This window comes from Pelophylax lessonae, assembly GCF_965119305.1.
Source record: "Pelophylax lessonae genome assembly, chromosome: 2".
NCBI lineage: Eukaryota > Metazoa > Chordata > Amphibia > Anura > Ranidae > Pelophylax > Pelophylax lessonae.
In genome coordinates, this window is record NC_138769.1 from 594,691,794 (window position 1) to 594,713,288 (window position 21,495).

General features: G+C 42.6%; 1 protein-coding gene across 1 annotated transcript in view; it reads right to left on the reverse strand.

The window, feature by feature from the left end:
• Nucleotides 1-21,495, reverse strand: part of NCKAP1L (NCK associated protein 1 like) — a 341,915-nt gene that overhangs the window by 171,336 nt on the left and 149,084 nt on the right. The window contains exon 23 of the mRNA XM_082245566.1: nucleotides 19,967-20,064. Coding sequence (XP_082101692.1) covers nucleotides 19,967-20,064 — 98 coding nt within the window. The remainder of the gene's footprint in view (nucleotides 1-19,966; nucleotides 20,065-21,495) is intronic.

Genomic DNA, 21,495 nt, shown 5'->3' on the forward strand with positions numbered 1-21,495 from the left:
TTTGTTTTCTGCTACCTATGTTTGTTAAAAAAAAAATCACGATACGCGTATTTTGATTGGTTTGCGCAAAAGTTATTGCGTTTACTAACTACGGGAAAGATTTCTGTCATTTTTGGTGGGTTTTTTTAACGCATAATGGCGGCGATCTGCGATTTTTTTTTGCAGGACTGCCACATTGCGGCGGACAGATCGGACCCTTGACTGACATTTTTGACACTTTTGGGGGTACCAGTGACATTACTGCAGTAATCAGTGCTATATATATGCACTGTTACTGTAAAAATGACACTGGCAGTGAAGGGGTTAATTTTATTGGAGAGGGAGGGGTTAATGTATGCCTGGTGCTTACTGACGTGTGGGGGGGGAGGTGACTGAGTGACAGAAGGACAGATCGGATGTTCAGCTATGCTGAACACTCCGATCTGTCAGTCCCTGTCACTTAGGAGATCCGCCCGCTCTGTTTACACAGGCGGGCGGATCTCCAAACTGGATTCCCCGACGATCGGGGAAGAGCGGCGGCGATCGCCACCACTCCTCCCCTGGCCCGACTCCCGCTGTGACTGAAAACAGTGGGAGCGCTCCGGAGTCCAGCGACGTAGGTCTACGTCGCTGGACGGGAACGAGCCACTGTGCCGCAGTAGCAGCACAGTGGCTGGGGCTAAAGTGGTTAATTAAACCAGGTATTGATACTTTTGGCAGTGTAGGCAGGTGCTAAGTCCTGCTGTAAAATGAAATCAGCATTTCCATAAAGCTAGTCAGCAGAGGGAAGCATAAAGTGCTCTAGAATTTGCTGGTAGAGGACTGCGCTGACTTTGGACTTGATAAAACACAGTGGATTAACACCAGCAGATGACATGGCTCTCCAAATCATTACTGACTGTGGAAAATGTTGCATTTCATTTGGGAATCAAGGTCTCAGAGTCTGCAGGAAGAGTGGAGAGGCACATACTGTAATCCAAGTTGCCTTTAACCATTTGCCGACTGCCCCACACACATTTACTGCGGTAGGGCGGCTCAGCTGCGCATAATCACATAGATCTACGTGATTATGTGCACGTGGAATCGGCAGAGCTGGAGCCGCGCTCCCGCTATGAGCAGACAAGACACAACGGGAGCCAGATCGCCGCCGCTCCTCCCGCGATCTTCACAGAAACTGACAGAAGACCCACCTGCTTAAGTAAACAAAGCAGGCGAGTCTTCTGTCACACAGGCAGAGAGAGATCAGGGGTCTCAGCTAAGCTGAAACCCCCGATCTCTCTGTGTGCCTGTCACAGAGCGCCCCCCAGTCAGTAAGCATTATTAGGCATACATTAACCACTTAACGACCAGCCACGTAGATCTACGTCGGCTGACTTTGCGTGGTTATACCGGGATGATGCCTCTAGCTAGAGGCATCATCCCGGTACCGTTGTTTAGAGCCAACGGTTGGCTTTCCGTCGGTAACGGCCGATGCGGCTCAGGAGCCACTCGATCGTTACCCGGGGTCGGAAGGGGACGTCCCCCTCCCTCCCGCCGCCTTCCGTGGCTTTGCTCGGGGCTCCCGTCCCACCGGGAGCCCCGAGCACCCAGCCGGCACGTCCGCCGGCTGGATGGAGTCCCGATGAATGCCGGAAACGGCATCGATCAGGTCTCCGATGACGTAACCCGGAGGCGGCGTCCATGACGTCACTTCCGGGTTACTGTGCTGCAAAAGGCGGCAGATTTGAAAAACGGCTGTATGCAAAAATGCAGTTTTCGGCGTTTTGCATACAGGGAAGTGTAGTGGAGGGGTCTAGGGTCTTTTAGACCCTCGATCCCTCCATAAAGTGTACCTGTCACTACATATTGGTGTCACAAGGGATGTTTACATTGCTTGTGACAGCAATAAAAGTGATCAGATTTTTTTTTTTAAAAAAAACCTGTAATAAAGTTAAAAAAAAAGAAAAAATAAATAGGAAAAAAAAAAATTTAGCCGCCCCCGTTACTGTTAGCTCGCGCACAAAAAAAACGTATACGCAAGTCGAGCCGCGAATGAAATCGCTGTTCAAACCACACATGTGAGGTATCGTCGCGATCGTCAGAGCGTGGGCAATAGTTTAAAAAAAAGAGCCACACTCTGACTCTAAACTGGTAACCGTTAAATAAATTTAAAGCGTCGCAGATTGAGATCTCTATTGACTGTAGTTTGTCGCCATCCCATGGGGGGCGAAATTTTTAACCGTATCATGTTGGGTATCTATTTACTCGGCGTGACATCATCTTTCACAATATACAAAAGAAATGGGCTAACTTTACTGTTTAGTATTTTTTAAATGCAGTGAAATGTGATTTTTCAAATTTTTTCCAAAAAAATGGCGTTTTAAAGACCGCCGCGCAAATACCGCGTGACAAAAAATTTTGCAATTACCGACATTTTATTCTCCAGAGTCTTTGCTAAAAAAATATATATAATGTTTGGGGGTTCTAAGTAGTTTTCTAGGAAAAAATACTGGTTTTAACTTGTGAACAAAAAGTGTCCGAAATAGGGCTGGGGGTAAAGTAGTTAACCCCTTTGATCACCCCCAGTGTTAACCCCTTCCCTGCCAGTGTCATTTATGCAGTAACAGTGCATATTATTTAGCACTGATTACTGTATTAATGTCACTGGTACCCAAAAAGTGTCAAAAATATCAGTTAGGGGTCCGATCTGTCCGCCACAATGTCGCAGTCCCGCTAAAAATCGCTGATCACCCCCATTTCTAATAAAAAATAAAAATAAATAAAAAGTCCAAAAATCTATCCCTTAGTTTGTAAACGCTATAACTTTTGCGTAAACCAATTAAAATACACTTTTTGGGATTTTTTTTTACCAAAAATATGTAGCAGAATACAAATTGGACTAAACTGATAAAAAAATTTAGATGTATTTTTATTGGGAATGTTTTATAGCAGAAAGTAAAAAATTTTGTGTTTTTTTTTCAAAATTGTCGCTCTTTTTTTGTTTATAGCGCAAAATCTAAAAAGCGCAGAGGTATTCAAATACCACCAAAAGAAAGCTCTATTTGTGGGGGGAAAAAAAGGACATCAATTGTATCAATTGCCGCACGATCGTGCAATTTTTCGTTAAAGTGACGCAGTGCTGAATCGCAAAAATTGGCCTGGTTATTAAGGGGGTAAAACCTTCCAGAGCTGACGTGGTTAAAGTTCTAACTAGAGTAGTTTTGGTTGTTTAGATTTAAGAAGCAAGGATGGTGGCAACCACACCAAGAGTCACACAAATAAATTAGGTAACGCAACCATAGACAGGCTGAGCAGAGAGGATAATTTTGTTTTCTTTTTGTCAACAAAGCTACTGAACTCTAGGCAAACAGATAAATACACAGATAATATATATATATATATATATATATAGTCTTACCTGCCACAGGATTTGTATTTTTGCCCACCTATTCCTATGATTTATACACCCCTGTACACAACACAGAGGAGACCTGAATTTTCTGTGTTATAGTTCAGCAATAACTGGAGGTCTTGTCCCTCCCCCAGCCTGTGACTGGACAGTGAAAGAATAAGCAGCAAACTAATGAGCCTATCCCTCTGCCACTCTGATCTCTCCCCGTGTCAACATTCTCCTTGTAAGCACATGAGAACTGCATCACAACTGAATGTTTTCCTGTGCTGTTTGGGTTCTGCAGGGGTTGCTGGGATTGCTGGGATTGCAAGAGGGTGATACCAAGTTATAGTTACATTGCTTGGATTTACAAACACATGTTTTGATATATAATGAATACAGAAATGATTTTATTTGTGTCTTTTATATCTATCTGGAATACGAGGTGTGTCTATTAAATAACGAGACGGATTAATTAACTCACCTTTATTTATATGTATGCTTGTCCCCTTAAATACATTCCCCATTTGCACAAATACATTGCTGCACTCTTGTTTTCCACTGGTCGAAGGCATGGAAAAAATCAATTTCTGTCAGCTGTTTCAACAAATTCGCCGTTTTCTTCTTTACAGCATCAACTGACTCAAAACGTGTCCCTGTGAGCATTGATTTAAATTTTGGGAAAAAAAATAAAAGTCGCATGGTGCTAAATCGGGCGAATATGGAGGATGCTTAAGTGTACTATTGTGCTTGTCAGTCAAAAAAATGGATTTTTGTAAAATCTTACCGTAAAATCCTTTTCTCTTAAGCTCATTGACAGACGCAGTCCTCTTGATTAATATCAAATTGGGTTATACTGCCCTCTACAGGAGTAGGACACTAGGCAGAAGGAAAACGTTCTGGCCACACCTTAGGGGCAGTCCCAGAGGGTATATCCTCTCTCTCCCTGCTACAGGAAGTCAGTTATGTCACAAAGCAGTGTTAGAGAATTTAACCCAACCCAACTCAAAAGTAGAGGGGCGGGTACTGCGTCTGTCAATGAGCTTAAGAGAAAAGGATTTTACGGTAAGATTTTACAAAAATCCATTTTTCTCTGTCGCTCATTGACAGACGCAGTCCTCTTGATTAATATCAAATCGGGACGTCCCAAAGCAGTGCCCCAAATGAGGGGTGGGATAACAGAAATCAAAATTTAAATCCAGAAGGCCCAACCGGTGTCGACTAGAAGTCTTAAAGGCTCATCAAACCAAAGGATGAGACTCAACTGAAAACCCAACAGAAAAAACCCTTGAGGTAGACCAACGGTCTCCTCAAATTGCGGCCTGCAAAACCTTGCGGCCAAAAGAGGCATCCGACGATGCCATCACATCAACTTTATAACATTTTGTAAAGGTATGAACCGACGACCAGGTAGCCGCCTTGAAAACCTGGACCACTGACGCCTGATGGCGGAAGGCCCAGGAAGCACTAAACGCCCGAGTGGAGTGCACCTTAACAGGGAACGGAGGATTCCGACCCTTAATAGAATAAGCCTGTACCACCGTCTGTCTGATCCATTTGGAGATAGTAGCGGCAGATGCAGGCAACCCCTTTTTGGGGCCATCCGTGATCACAAAAAGTGAATCCGTTTTACTAAACGAGTCCGTAGTTTTCAGGTATACCCTGATTGCCCGAAGCACATCCAAGGAATGTAACGCAAACTCCCGAGGATGACTGGGCTTAGGACATAGGGAAGGCAATACAATGTCCTCATTCAGATGAAACTCTGAAACCACCTTAGGAAGGAAGGATGGATTCGGACGAAGAACCATCTTATCCTTATGAACCACCAGATATGGGGAACGACAAGATAATGCGGCCAGTTCTGACACCCTGCGTGCAGAAGTAATGGCCACCAAGAAGGCCACCTTCTGGGATAAAGTAAGCAAGGGAATCTCCCTGATATTTTCAAAGGGAGGTTTCTGAAGAACCGACAACACTAAATTAAGATCCCAGGGCGGTAAGGGCGCGCGCACTGGCGGAGCCAGGTTCCGCACCCCCTGGATGAAATTCCGCACCAAGGAATGAGTTTCTGAAAGGTTTCTGAAAAAAGATTGCTAACGCTGAAACCTGACCCTTGATAGAGCTCAAGGACAATTTCTGCTCAACCCCCTGTTGCAGAAAGACCCAGATTCGGATCACCGAATAAGAACGTGGAGGAAATCCAAGGGATTCACCACGCAATATAAGACTTCCATGTGCGATGATAGACCTTTCTGGAAGTCGCTTTCCTTGCTTTAATTAGAGTAGGAATAACTGAAGTTGACAATCCCTTGTCCTTCAGCACCTGGGTCTCAATGGCCAGGCCGTTAAGCCAGCGATTGTAAAGCAAGATGGAAGATCGGTCTCTGAGACAGCAGAACCTCCCTGAGATGAAGTCTCCAAGGAGCGTCCGCGACCAGCCTGACCAAGTAGGCGTACCAGGCTCGACAAGGTCAGTCCGGAGTTACCAGGATAACTGGAATTCCCTTCATCTCTATCCTGCGAAGAAGTTTCGGCAGTAACTTGAGAGGATGGAAGGCATACCGTAGCTGATACTGCCCCCACGGGGCGATCAGCGCGTCTGCTGCGTCCGCTAGAGGATCGCGGGCGCAATCTACAAACCTCCGCACCTTCCTGTTGAGCCAATATGCCAACAGATCCACATCCGGGGTGCCCCAATGGAGGCACAGCTGGTGAAATACCTCTGGATGAAGAGACTATTCCTCTTGATCCAGAATCTGACGGCTGAGATAATCTGCCTGCCAATTTTCCACCCCCGGAATGAATACCGCGGAGAGAGCTGGAACAACTGTTCCGCCCAATGAAGAATGCTGGCCACTTCTATGGCCGTGGTGATTGACATAAGCCACGACCGTGGCATTGTCCGATTGGATCCGAACCGGGCTGCCCTGGAGCTGCTCAGTCCAGTAAATCAGACCAAGTCTGATCTCTCTCAGTTCCAACAAATTTATCGGTAACCTGGAGTTTATCATAAGAAATGACTTCCTCTGGCTGAGCATCGGAGACCGAAGCCACCAGACCAGAGACTCCCTGGTCCGCTCGCTTAACCGGATCCGATTGTCCAGGGAATCGGAATTCAGATTCCATTTGAGAAGAATCTCCCCTTGGAGAATTCGGGTATGAGACTGGGCGAACGGTACTGCCTCTAAGGAGGCCACCATCAGTCCCAGCCAGTTGACAGACAGCAACATCCGAATCGTTGACTGAATCTTCTGGAGTTTCTCTGCAAGGAGAAACACTCTTGCCAAGGATGTATCCAAATTTAGGCCCAGATAGTTCAGTCTCCTGGTGGGAACCAGGGATGATCTTTGGTAAAAGCGAAGAAAACGCTGATGTCCTGCAAAGATGGGGATATGAAGATAGGCATCCTAGATGTCTATGAACGCCAGGAAATCCCCCTGATGCAGGGAGGCCACCACTGTTCGGATGGACTCCATCTCTCCCAAGACCAGAATTGGACGCACCTTGCCCTCTTTCCTGGGCATTGTGAACAGGTTCGAATAGAACCCCTGAAACTGTCCAAGGAAGGGGAACTACCACTCCTTGTTGCATCAAGTCCATTACTGCCCCCCGCAAAGCTTTTAAGCGATCCGGGGATAGTCGAATATTGGAAGGGAAGAATCGCACCGGTGGAAGTGATCGAAACTCGATCTTGTATCCCGACCGTATGACCTCGCGAACCCCTTTGTCCGGGATTCTGGAAAGCCATGGATCCGGAAACCGGTGAAGACGTCCCCCCACCCCAGAGATGGGTGGGGGCGCACCTCCAGGCTGTATTGGACTTATCTTCAGGCTTGGCTGAGCCTGACTTTTGTTTACCCGACCAGTGCCCTTTGTAGGGGGCTTTGGAGGGCTTCGCCTTATCGCCCGCCCCAGCGGAAAGAAAAAACTTTTTATGAGCAGAAAAGGAAGGTCCTCGTCTGTTACGAGGTCCTTTACCCTTAGCAGTCTGTGGCAAGAAAGTGCTCTTGCCCCCAGTGAGATCCTTATAATCTCACCCAAACCGGCGATCCCCTTGAAAAGGGAGATTAGCCAACCCATTCTGTCAATGTTTGTGAAACTAAACCAATGGCAACCACTGGCCTAAGGGTTGACCCTATCAGGGAAAAAATGGAGCGGAATTCTGCTTCCACTTTTCGATCCACCTGATCCCTAAAAGACGGAGCGTCCTCCAACGGGATAACAGTGGCTTTATTTAGTCTGGAAATCGGTGAGTCCACCACTGGTGGTACCGTCCATTTTTTAATGAGGGATTCCTCAAACGGATAGCGCCTAGCAATGCGTTTGGAAATAGCAGGGGTTCGTTTTTGGACGACCCCATTTGGGCAAGGGAAACCCTTCGCCATTTTGGTAGGCTTGCTAGTACCAAAAGGAATAGAATCCGTATCTGAAGTATCAGATGAAATAGGGGTAGGCGGGGGTCGCTTTCTGGACCCCCGTCCCTGACAGGCCACCTCCAACCGGGATACCAAAGACTCCAAACTGCTGAAAATGCATCAATCACAAGTGGGGTACTGGAGGGTCCTGCGGCCACCTCGAGGGGATCAGGTGGGGATACATGTGTGGCAGGGTCCATGATTATTCAAGACACTTGCCAGCAAACAAAAAAATAATTGCAAAGAAAAAAACTTTTTTTTTTTTTCTTTTTGTAGTCCCCCAGCGCAACAGCGCCCCTCAGTGTTACCTGCTTGGACCCCACAGAGAGAGAGAGAGAGAGAGATCCCAAGGCTCACCACCTGATGCACAGAAGTTTCTATCAACCTGCTCCCAGCACTGTCTGTTACAGACAGGAAGTCTTTGGCTTACTTTCCCGGGTAAAGGAGGCGGCTCCGCCCCTTTACATATTTTTGGTAAAAAAAAAAAATCTCAATAAGCGGATTTTGATTGGTTTGCGCAAAAGCTATTGCGTCTACTAACTACGGGAAAGATTTATGTCATTTTTATTGTTTGTTTTTTTTTAACTAGTAACGGCGGCGATCTGCAATTTTTTGCGGGACTGCGACATTGCGGCGGACAGATCGGACCCCTAACTGACATTTCTGACACTTTTGGGGGTACCAGTTACATTACTACAGTAATCAGTGCTAAAAATATGCACTGTTACTGTAATAATGCCATTGGCAGGGAAGGGGCTAACCCTGTGGATGGTCAAGGGGTTAAATGTGAGCCTAGGGGAATGATTCTAACTGTGGGGGGGCGTGGCTTCTGAAATGACCATAGAGACATGTGATCCTATATAAAAGGATCACATGGGCTCTACGATCATTCCATTACAACAGCTGGCCGTCCTTCTCCCTCAGCGGGGAACGATCGCGGGTGTCAATCGGAGCCGCCTGCCCGCTGCATCAGCTTCCCTACTGCAGAGTGGGGTCAGGAGCGCGCCGCCGGCAGCGCACGCTCACCCCCTAGCTTCCCGCGCGCGACCGACCGGCGTAGGTCTACATCTGTTTGTGCGGGAGAGCCACCCTGCCGCAGTAAAAAGGTAGCGGGTGGTTGGGAAATGGTTAATGCCCCTTTAAGGCCCTCCCACTGTTAGTTATAATTGACCACACCCAGTATTTGATGCAGTTTGGGGGTTGTGTGTGGGGGTTGAGGGGGGTTTTGGGGGGTCGTGGTTGAGTTCCTGCCCCTATTTTCTGATAAAAAAAGCCCTGCATACGTTGTATAGTTTGATGTGTACCTGTAACTACAGAGTGATACTTTCAAGCACTAAGAATGTTCCTTATTGCACATATTTTTTTTGACAAGCTGGAAAATATCTGCAAGATTTATCACCAGCCTTCACCTTCATACAAACAAAAATGAATCTTTCACCTCCCGTGCACTGACTCCATACATCAGCCAAGTCAGAAAGAGGATTTCAGCATTTCCCAGCAGTGCATGAATTGAGCGAGAACGAGCAGATATATCAATGCCCATCTCTGATTTCATGCAGACCATCAAGGGACATATTATATCTAGAAAATGGAGTGCATCCAGTTAACATACTTTATTTTAACTCCTTTCATGCCACCAATAGCTAAACATTCATTTAAACTGGAAATCTTCTTAAAGGGTAATTAAACTTTTGTGAGAAAAAAAATTAGCAAAAAAAACCAAAAATAATACAGCAGTATACTAATGCGATTTAAGTCATACTGTAATTAAATGGTATTGAAAAAGATCTTTCCTTTTTACTCTGCCGCACTGTAATGTTCTGTAAAATGCAATGCAATATGGCTACCTGGAGGCGTTCTGTACACAGAGGGTATACAGAATGCCTTCTGAAAATGTAATTTCCCGCTTATGTCATTAGCTTACTGATGTGCCCGCTAATAAACAGGTCAGATTTTTCACATCCCCTGCAACAAAAATGTCATTTTTGGTGAGATACTCCCAAAGGGAAATCATGTCTAAAGGGATGCAGACCCTGCCAATTTCCTTATTAGAGCCCTGGAGGTGCAGCAGCTGAATGATAATTATAAAACCACTCCCATACAGATTCTTACACATATGGACACAGACAAACAAACAGCTATTTGTTCAGAATAACAAAAAGTAGGAATTTGCAAAAGAGTTTGTTAAAATACTTGCAATGTACATAGATCACCCAGAGAGGAATGTTTTATTCTCAACAAAATTGAAGAGTTACTCGTTAAAGAGAAGGTATAATGCGTTCTGTGTTATTATTGTAATGTTTACATAAAAGTCATTTTTAATGTGAAGCTCACATTTTTATAGTTTGCGTTTCCATAGTTTTATGATGCAGATTGTAGTCACTCTATGTAGTGCTATCTGCATACCCAGAGGCTTCAATTAGGGTGCTTCCTGCAGAAATACTAAAACAACACAGCCTAATATTTTCAGTCTAAGCAGCCTGATAGATTTGCACTGATATAAAGAAGGAATTGTAATATGCAATCTTCGTAAAGCACTATTAACTAGGAGATGTGATCTGTATATGTTACAGGCTTAAACTAATGACTAGCTCACATAGAGCTCTTGCTCATGGATCACCTGAGCCCATTCAGTGTAACTGAAGCCGTATTTCCTTTGCTCAGGCAGCCCAGGTACAGCGTACATCTGTCATTAACATGAATGGTTGTGCACCACTGTACTCATCTATACAGTGCTATTGTAAACACAGGTATAGCATAGTCATATTTGCAAAAACTAGATCATTTTCTATTTTTGTACAGAGCTACCCCCAAAGGAGTAACTTGGTAATGTGGGTTCTCTATTCTGCGCCTCAACTCCAAGAACAACCTCAACCCCTCTGGGACACCTGGTTGAACAAAGTTACTGCAAGCACCTATAAGAATGCAAGTATAGATACCTTCATGCTGTGAATTAGTACCAGGAAATTGACACAAGACTGTTTAGTGGTAAATTAACTTAATATATTGGTACGGGTTAGAAAGAAAATGGTATAAATACTATGCCAAGAAAAATAAGAATAGATTTCTGTACCATTAGACTGGGATTAACTCATGAATAAGCAAAGTCAGCAATACACAGTGCATATAAGCCTAAACTGCAATGTGAATAAAAGTACTATAACTAGTCTATAGTACACTCTAGAAGCATGACTAGGATGTAGTGTCATTTCCCCCAGTCTTTAGTCCTAACTCTTCAGCTAGCTAGCATGGGCCCCGGTTATACAGTGCCTTGCGAAAGTATTCGGCCCCCTTGAACTTTTCGACCTTTTGCCACATTTCAGGCTTCAAACATAAAGATATAAAACTGTAATTTTTTGTGAAGAATCAACAACAAGTGGGACACAATCATAAAGTGGAACGAAAGTTATTGGATATTTCAAACTTTGTAAACAAATAAAAAACTGAAAAATTGGGCATGCAAAATTATTCAGCCCCTTTACTTTCAGTGCAGCAAACTCTCTCCAGAAGTTCAGTGAGGATCTCTGAATGATCCAATGTTGACCTAAATGACTAATGATGATAAATAGAATACACCTGTGTGTAATCAAGTCTCCGTATAAATGCACCTGAACTGTGATAGTCTCAGAGGTCAGTTTAAAGCGAAGAGAGCATCATGAAGAACAAGGAACACACCAGGTAGGTCCGAGATACTGTTGTGGAGAAGTTTAAAGCCGGATTTGTATACAAAAAGATTTCCCAAGCTTTAAACATCCCAGAGGGCACTGTACAAGCGATAATATTGAAATGGAAGGAGTATCAGACCACTGGAAATCTACGAAGACCTGGCCGTCCTTTTAAACTTTCAGCTCATACAAGGAGAAGACTGATCAGAGATGCAGCCAAGAGGCCCATGATCACTCTGGATGAACTGCAGAGATCTACAGCTGAGGTGGGAGACTCTGTCCATAGCACAACAATCAGTCGTATACTGCACAAATCTGGCCTTTATGAAAGAGTGGCAAAAAGAAAGCCATTTCTTAAAGATATCCATAAAAAGTGTCATTTAAAGTTTGCCACAAGCATCCTGGGAGACACACCAAACATGTGGAAGAAGGTGCTCTGGTCAGATGAAACCAAAATCAAACTTTTTGGCAACAATGCAAAACGTTATGTTTGGCATAAAAGCAACACAGCTCATCACCCTGAACACACCATCCCCACTGTCAAACATGGTGGTGGCAGCATCATGGTTTGGCCCTGCTTTTCTTCAGCAGGGACAGGGAAGATGGTTAAAATTGATGGGAAGGTGGATGGAGCCAAATACAGGACCATTCTGGAAGAAAACCTGATGGAGTCTGCAAAAGACCTGAGACTGGGATGGAGATTTGTCTTCCAACAAGACAATGATCCAAAACATAAAGCAAAATCTACAATGGAATGGTTCACAAATAAACATATCCAGTTGTTAGAATGGCCAAGTCAAAGTCCAGACCTGAATCCAATCGAGAATCTGTGGAAAGAACTGAAAACTGCTGTTCGCAAATGCTCTCCATCCAACCTCACTGAGCTTGAGCTGTTTTGCAAGGAGAAATGGGCAAAAATTTCAGTCTCTCGATGTGCTAAACTGATAGAGACATACCCCAAGTGACTTACAGCTGTAATCACAGCAAAAGGTGGCGCTACAAAGTATTAACTTAAGGGGGGCTGAATAATTTTGCACGCCCAATTTTTCAGTTTTTAATTTGTAAACAAAGTTTGAAATATCCAATAAATTTTGATCCACTTCATGATTGTGTCCCACTTGTTGTTGATTCTTCACAAAAAATTAGTTTTATATCTTTATGTTTGAAGCCTGAAATGTGGCAAAAGGTCGCAAAGTTCAAGGGGGCTCGAATACTTTCGCAAGGCACTGTACTATTGGTGAACATAAGAATAGTTAAAGTCAAGCCTAGATGGCTGTATGGTCAGTTCATAAAGGGCCCAGTCTCTCTAGCAGCAGATAGAAAATCCCCACAGCAGCAGCTCACCAGTTCCAGCGATATGGCAGCTCACCATCCAGTCACACACTGATTATTCCACTCTCTGCTGTGTACCCAGGTGACTCGGTCTGTCAGCACCCCTGAGCTCAGTACTCTGGATTCCGCTCAGGCCGCTGATATGCAGAAATGGTGGTGCATAATGAAAAGCAATGCGCACTCCCCACGGCAAGGGGAAGCTGTATCCTTTACAGCCTGGGAAAATGCAGCTCTTTTTATATATATAATAATATATAATATATATTGCAGCCAGCCCCTACTACCTTAATTTACAGAGCCCCTGCACTTTAGACCTGCCTGTTTTGTTTTTAATTAAGTGGATTGCCTACATTTAATGTTAGCTTGGCAACAGGGGGAGGTAAACATACGATGCAATGATGCACACTACCTTACACACATGTATGTGAAGACATGCTGCAAACAAAGGGTAGTTTCTGCTTGCGTCAGCAACAAGTGTATACTGCAGACCCCAACATTAAAAAGGCCGTAGCAACAGAAAAAAAAATACAATAAAACATACCTACCAAAATAATTAAATAAACTATGTAGCACTAAACCTCAACCTATTTGTTAACCTAGCAGAAAATAAAACAAATGGTTAAACATGAAAAGAAAGGAAAAAAGAGGGCGCACCAGCCTAGCGCATTATCCTTTGCAACGATTTATTATTCAACAAGTATGTGCATCATACTCACAAACCAAGAAGAGATACAAGCAAAGTAAAAAGTTCAAGCCCAACAAGTTCTCCATTCAGCATGGTCTTATGGTTAAAGACAGTCCTAGAATGAAGACCTCCAAAGATAACTGACGCGTTTCAGGGGTGTCCCCTCTTCTTCAGTTTTGCAAGTGTATACTGCAGACCCAAACATTAAAAAGGCCGTGGCAACAGAAAATAAAACAAGATAAAACATACCTAACAAAATAATTAAATAAACTGTGTAGCACTAAACCTCAACCTATTTGTTAACCTAGCAGAAAATAAAACATATGGTTAAACATGACTTTGAACTGTGAACATGGGGAGTACAAAATAATATGTAGCCCACCACACAGCAATCCACAGTAATTTGATGCATTACAGCACAGTACAGGTTTTCTCTCCGACACATAATGACAAATAGCTGCTGGCAGCCCACCCTTTTTATAATGAGGAGTCTAGGGTCCTAAATTATTGGCCATTCTAACCCTACTGACCACAATTGAAAGGTCAGACAGGCAAAAAAATTCAGTCCAGCAAATTCCATCTTGCATGTTTCTGGACCTGCAACACTTGAACCCTGTATTCACCTCAAACCCACCGTGTGGCAAGTCCGAAATATATTGCTTGCACAGAACAAAAGGGAGTAAAGTTAGAGAACATAATTGTTAGGGTTTACCTACATTTTAAAATTATTTTATAATCATTTGTTGTGTTTAAAATAGGCACAAAACTGTAGCAGTAGCCCTACATAGAATCACTTCAAAATAGGAAAACACCTTAAACTTTGCAAATTACACTAGCTTATCTTATTGACATGCCTTTTCAGGTCATAATGAAATTACAAAACATTCTATTAATCCTCCATTTGTGATTAGAAAAAAAATGTAGCAAACTAATGATCTTCCATTGTGATCTCTAAAATGTTTACAGCCTATTGATCTGCTGCCCCTGCTATGAAGATGTTTCTACATTCACTGGCAGACAGCCTTTGTCTTTTGTATCACGGCATTACTCCGAATGTGTTACAGAAGAAATTGAAAATGTCACATGACAAATAATAGGTAAAGAGAAAAAAAAAAGGGACACGTTAAATTGCTTTCCTTGGGGTACATTTTCAGCTACAGCTATCAAAAAAGTAAAGAGTACAAAAACAGAGACATCGCTTTCTAAGAATTATTACATTTTTGTAAAAAGAAACACATTGGCTATGTACAGTATGTCACAGTTGTTGAACGATGAACCTTTCAAAGTTACAAGCAAATTAAAATTAATTTTGATGCTCTCCAGCATCTTGACTCAACTGTTAGCCCAATGTTTTCTAAATTGACTCGGGCAAGAAAATGGTAAGACAAGCAAATAAAACATCTTCAATGTTACAGAAAACAAATGTTTTATAGCTCCATTATTCAAAAGTTTTATACATTTTAATATACAGCTGCTCTTTATTAAGGTCACCGATATGAAAAGTCAAGGTAAAAATTCTAGAAGGTATGCAATAGTTGTGCACCGCTTCAGTCCTTTTTTCTTTCATTCTATAATCTTCATTGTTAATGGAGGATGACACCTCACACCAACTTCAATCCTTCTCCTCCAATGCCTTTGACACCATTAGCAGCTTAATTATTGAGGTGGATAAGAGTCTGGCTGGAGGTGTCATCCTTTACAAACAATAAAATGTTAAAATGAATGAAAAAAGGATTTGAGACATTGTACTCTGGGGAGCTGACAAATCCTACTTAGTATTAGCACCTCTAGAATATGTGGTCCGAAGTCTGCCTTGAGTGATACTACTTAGAGCATTTGAAAGTCCTGGAAATGGCAACTTAAAATCTGACAATCTGGACATAAGGTGATATATTTTTTTTCTTTTGTTTACTTGCTAGAATATCGACTTCAGGAATCTCTACATTAAAGACAGACACATTTTTTTTCTATGGATAATTTTTTTTTAGCTCTATTAACAATAAAGGTTAATAGCATACCTCCCAATGTTTTAAGATGGGAATGAGGGACACCTATTAACAAAAGTATGTAGGCATAGGACATACAACCTACCATGCCCCCTTAAAAAATGATTAGATAAAAGCACAAGTGCGTTTTCTTTTTACCATTACTATTCCTTTATATTGACATTTGAAATTGACAATTTAGAAATTGGATAAAAAGGGATAAAAAGGCACTGGGAAACACTTTTTGAAGGATACACAGTGCATTTTATATATAACTATATGAAACAGACCAAAATGAGGGACAAATGAGCAAGAAAGAGATACAGAGAGACTTTGTTTCAAATCAGGGACAGTCCCTCAAAATCAGGGACAGTTGGGAGCTAGGGTCAACAGGGACCTCCCTATGTACAAAAGTCATATAAGAAAGCTTCCATTTAGGATGCATTAGGAGACTATCAAGAAAAAAGAAAGATGAATAATGTAAAAAATCTAGAGCATGTTTCAAGTGAGAATCCACCTGTCAATGGATATGAGTACTTAAAGGATGACTACACCCAAGAACAAAAATCCAATATCATGTAGATTACCAGTCCTTAGATGTGGTGGCTGCAATAAATTTATTTTTTCAGACTTAGAACATTTTTAGCAAATACAGAAAATACCTGTTGAACTTGTCAGAAATACAGTGTTCTTGTAATTTCCTGTAAGCTGCACCAAAGAATATTTTCTGTGCCATCTATCATATGTAAACTACTAATTGCCCTTACCACCAATATAATAGAGTTAAAGAGATACAGGCATGCTGGTAGTCCATATCAGGAGAACCGCCTAGGGCACCGTAGCTTCCATAGCAATCCAGAGACAAGAGGGGTGTTAATTGCATGATTAGCTAAAAAAAAATATAGCAAAAGAAGCTTGAAACTCTTTATGCCTGTAATATAAATTAAAATTGACGTGGACCCCTATGAATCCCTGCAGTTACATATCTTTACTTTTCTGAAGGCCACAAGCCTGACATCTGAAACATTGACATTGAAAATTAGATTAAGAGTAGACCCTTTCCTCAGATGATTTTCAATATCTTGGACATTAACCATTTATGTTTTGGAATAGTTGTTTCTTGGGCTGACTTAAATCTATTAAATGTTCTATTATTTACCATAATGATGTAAAGACCTAAAATGTTGACAGCCTGTAAGACTTTGTCTGTATGCATTGTCGCTCTAAATAAAGAATTTTAAAAAATAAGAAAAAAGCTTGAAAAAGAAAATGAGTTTAGTTATCCTTTAACCCCCACAGCACTAGATGTTCAGCGCTGTGAAGTGGACATTAGCATCAATGGAGAGAAGATTCTTAGAGGAAGCATCAGCCTGCAGGAAGTGGGATACACTTTATAAAGGAACTGTAGCAAAAAAAAATCTTTAGACAAACTTTAGCTTTAAGGCCCCTTTCACACAGGCGGACCGTTCAGATCCGTCTGTCAGTTTTTTGGCGGATCTGAACGGACACCCCATGCATCTCTATGGGGCATCGGATGTCAGCGGAGACATGTCCGCTGACATCCGATCCGTCAAATCTGGACGGATGGAAACCCTATTTTCCATCCTTCCAGCGGATCAGATGAGATCGGATGAGAATGGACAGACGGTCCGTTCCCATCCGATTCCCCCATAGTAAACAGTGGGACCTGACAGCTGTGTCTTCGCACACACCGCAGAGACACAGCTGCCATCCACCTGCTCAGCTCGGTGGATCGATTCCCCGCTGAGATAAACGGAGTCCACCTGACAGACCGGATTGTATGAAAGGGGCCTTATATTGTAGACACCTTTAAACTCAATCAATTTCATTTTTTTGGGTTTTGGATAGATTGTGCAAGAGTTACAACTTGGGTCAGGTTTTTTCTTGCGTGTGTTATCGGATTGGGGAGATTTTTCTTCACTACCTGTCCCTATGACAGCAAAACATAGTATCAGGGGAGCAGTGTGATTAGGGCAGGAAGACAGACAGCAACAAATAAATTGTCAGTAACCCTTCCCTATTCTAGTAAAAATGTCTAATTTCTTTGTTTTGTTGCATAGATTTTTCTTCACTCCTCCTGACAGCGACAGCAATAAAAATCTGACAAGGGTTCTAACTCTTCCTGACTCTATCCAGAACAAAATACAAAGCTTTGTCTGGAGTTTGGCTTTAAAGTGTCATTATTATAGTAAAAAAATGTACTAAGTGTAATAAATTTTAAAAACAGGTCTTATACCATTTATGACAAGCTTCGAATGGTGCATGCTCTATAAATTTTAAACTACGTGGTTGCTTCTGCCATTTCTCCTCACACTCTCATCATTGGTGTCAATGAGATAGCAGCTGATCCTCTGGCTGTACTGTTGCCACCTCCATTGCACATACTCTGCCAGTAGACTCAGAAGAAGCTGTTCAGTTCCTCTTTTCCTCTGCAAGCTGCCCCATGTGACTCTTTGCATCAGACATAGGGGCAGCTTCAGCACGTAGATTCACATGTTCCCTCTTTCCCACCCTCGCCGCAGGACGTCATAACCTTGTCATCGAGCATTGTGGATTCAGTAGGGATGATTCATGCGTCCCTTATTAAAACACAAGTTTTTTTTATCTTAATGCATTCTTTGCATTAAAGTGATTGTAAAGGCTCGTGTTTTGTTATATATATATATATATATATATATATATATATATATATATATATATATGTTATCTTTATCTGCTCTGCGCAGTGGTTTTGCACAGAGCAGCCCAGATCTTTCTTTTCTCGGATCCCTCCTCGCTGCTCCTAGCCCCTTCCTCCTGTCAAGACAGTGCCCCAACAGCAAGCAGCTTGCTCAGGGGGCACCTGAGCCGACCTGTAGCTCCGTGTGTCCATTCAGACATGGAGCTGCCTTTCGGCCCCACTTCCTCTTTCTCCTGATTGGCTAACTGGCTTTGATTGACAGCAGTGGGAGCCAATGGCAATCAGGAGGGAGGATCTTGGACGGCCGAGGGATTCCTGGACATCACTGGATAGAGATGGGGCTCAGGTATTAGCGGGTGCTGGGGAGGCTGCTACACACAGAAGGCTTTTTATTTTAATGCATAGAATGCATTAAGATAAAAAATACCTTCTGCCTTTACAACCCCTTTAAGATAAAAAAAAGCAGCCTCCCTCAACCCCCCTAATACTTCTTTATCCAGCGATGTTGCAGAAGAGACTCAGCTGTCCAGGACTCTCCCTCCTGATTGGCTGATGCACACAACAGGTGCCACTGGCTCCAGTTGCTGTCAAAGTCAGTGAAGAGAGAGAGGGGACGGAGTCAAGTGGCAGCTCCATGTCTGAATGGACACACAGAGCAGAGGCTCGGCTTGGGGTCCCATATAGCAAGCTGCTTGCTGTGGGGGCACTCCGCAGGAGGGAGGGGCTGGCGAGGGACCAGAGAAGAGAAGAATCTGAGCTGCACAGAACAGGTAAGTATGACAGGTTTGTTATTTTTAACCAAAAAAAAAAACGAGACTTTAGTATCACTTTTATTTAGCTGTAGATTGGGACTTCTGGTGTGTGCACATAAGAGAAGCTCAGTGGACGGATGTCCATTGAGCTTCTGTCACCCTTCCCAGCAACAACTGCCATGACGAGGATTGTGCGGTAGAGGCAGCACATTGCGGCGGTTGTGGAAATGATCGGCGGCATGTATCCCCTCCATATTGAAAGCCCAAAGTCATTTTCACAAAAGTACACACACTCCCAACTGGGAAAGTGTGTATCAAAAACATGTATGCAGCATGATTAAAAATCTGAATCCCCAGCAAGTGGCTGAAGATTCAGATCACAACCCCCCACCCCCCCCCCCCCCCCCCGCCTCCAATCCAGGCCTCCTAAGGCAGCTGTCTAAGCTGATTTAAAGTGGCACCAACCTTGAGTACAGCATTACATTCTTTGTGTTAAAACTAAGAGCAAAGCAAGTCTTCTTTAGCCAGAAACATTTTTTTTTCTACCACATTAACAGTTTTGGCCTAGGAGGCTGCTAGATGAAATTAACTAACCAAAATGTATACATACATTTTAAAATAGGGTCTCTAATAGGGTCTCTTGCATCTACTAGTCAATCTGATTTCACTATTCATCAATTTAGGACAGCCAGAACAATGCAAAGTCATTGCTAAATAAATGCAATGAGTTCATCTAGTTTTCCACCACTCTGAGTCTGAGCAATATTATATATAAGCCTATTTTTTACAGGCAGCGTGAGGACAAAGCTAAGAAAAATACAGAGTATGAAATGGGTTTGGCAGCAGCACATGAAGAAGACAAACTACAGGTTTCCATAGGCTTTTGTAGAACAGCTCTTTATAATTATTACAACTGTGCCATTATTAGAACTTTCAGAAGCAGACAGAGCTTGGTGAGGTCTGTATTATTATATATTTTACTTCTTTCATTCAGGTGCTCATTCATAGCAATTTACTCCTGCATAAATCCTAAAAAGACGTAGCCTCATTGTCTTTAAAACAGTGAAATAAAAAGTTACCTTTAACTCTGCAATCTGTGATGTCACGTGCCACATGAGGTTCTCACTCAGGAATTTTATCCCGTATGGACCAATCAGCTCAGCCAAAGCTTTCATTTCTGGAGAAGCAAGAATAAAAAGAATGTTTTCTATGTAAATGGTAGAATACACACACAGTGTTGGTAAAAGCTGGTTCAAATTCTTGAGTTAAAAGAGAAGTATGGCTTTTAAAAAAAAAAAAAAATCATAATTTAGTTGGATACACACTATACAACTTTTGTTGTTAGATTTCCTTTAGATTTACCTTCAACTATGTAGTGCAAGGGCCTGCCTGGTTGGATACAAATTGAAAGTGTTTAGATTTGACCTCATATTATATGGTTTTGGTAAATTTAAAGGAAAAAAATCTAAAGACAATTGTATAGTGTATGGCCTATTAGTTACATAGTTACATAGTAGTTGAGGCTGAATAAAGACAATAGTCCATCCAGTTCAACCTGTGTAGGTGTGTGTGGACGTAATTTTTACTTACCTTGGTGGATGCAGCATTAGTCTGATGCTGCATCTGTCCCCCTCTGGCTCTAACACTGAGAACCGAGCGATCAAAGACCACTGATCGCTCGGTTCTCAGAGCTTCGTAAAAAGAGCGCTAGTGACTGTCAATCACTGCTCTTTGCTTTGCTGCTGAGAGGCTGAGCCAGGTGCCAGTTCAGGGTTGTGGGCGGATCCTGATCATATTGACGCAATCTTGCCTCAGCCTGGATGACTCTGTGATGTCAGTCGACAGCAGGCTGTCTGCTGCAAACGGGTCACAGGAGTACAGAACAAACTGCACTCCTGTGATCCACAGGAGAAGTACAGCCAAATGTTTTGGCTGTTCTTCCCCTTTAAAACAGAACCAATTTTAAAATGTATACTTGAAAACCTTTGAGGTGTATTTATTAAAAATTTGCATAGCTCTTTGTCCAGTGAAGTTGCTGGTGCATTTGTTTGGTGTGAATGGGGTAAAATCTAATTTTCTCAGGCTAAAGTAGAGTGGATCAGGAAAATACAACATAATGGCCACTAGGTGGAGGTGAAAATCAAAAGAAAAAAAGTATTTATTCCCTATAATGATTAGCTCCATCTAGTGATCATAATATGGTATTTTGCCAAACCACTCTATAACATTTGACCTGTAGAGGAAACACACACACACACTCTATATATACTAAATACACATTTATGTGCAGAAAAAAATGTGCATTCATTTATTGTTTTTGCAAATGAGCTTGAAAAGCATTGCACCTGAACTGTGATCTGTGGATCACAGGTGCAATGCCAGGCTCCCCCAGAATCCTCCACCAGCTCTATGTCCACACCAAGCTACAGGCTTTCAATTAAAGAGCCATAGAAAGTGTAAAGAAACAGTGAGTGTGGTGTGGTATTCCCCTAAGAACTACCTTTTGTCTGCTGCAATGGTTGCTTCAGGGGAGAAGAACCCCCACATATTATAAGAAAGGAGCTGTTTGGGGGTAGGTATGTACATTTTAAATTCTTGGATGTAAAAA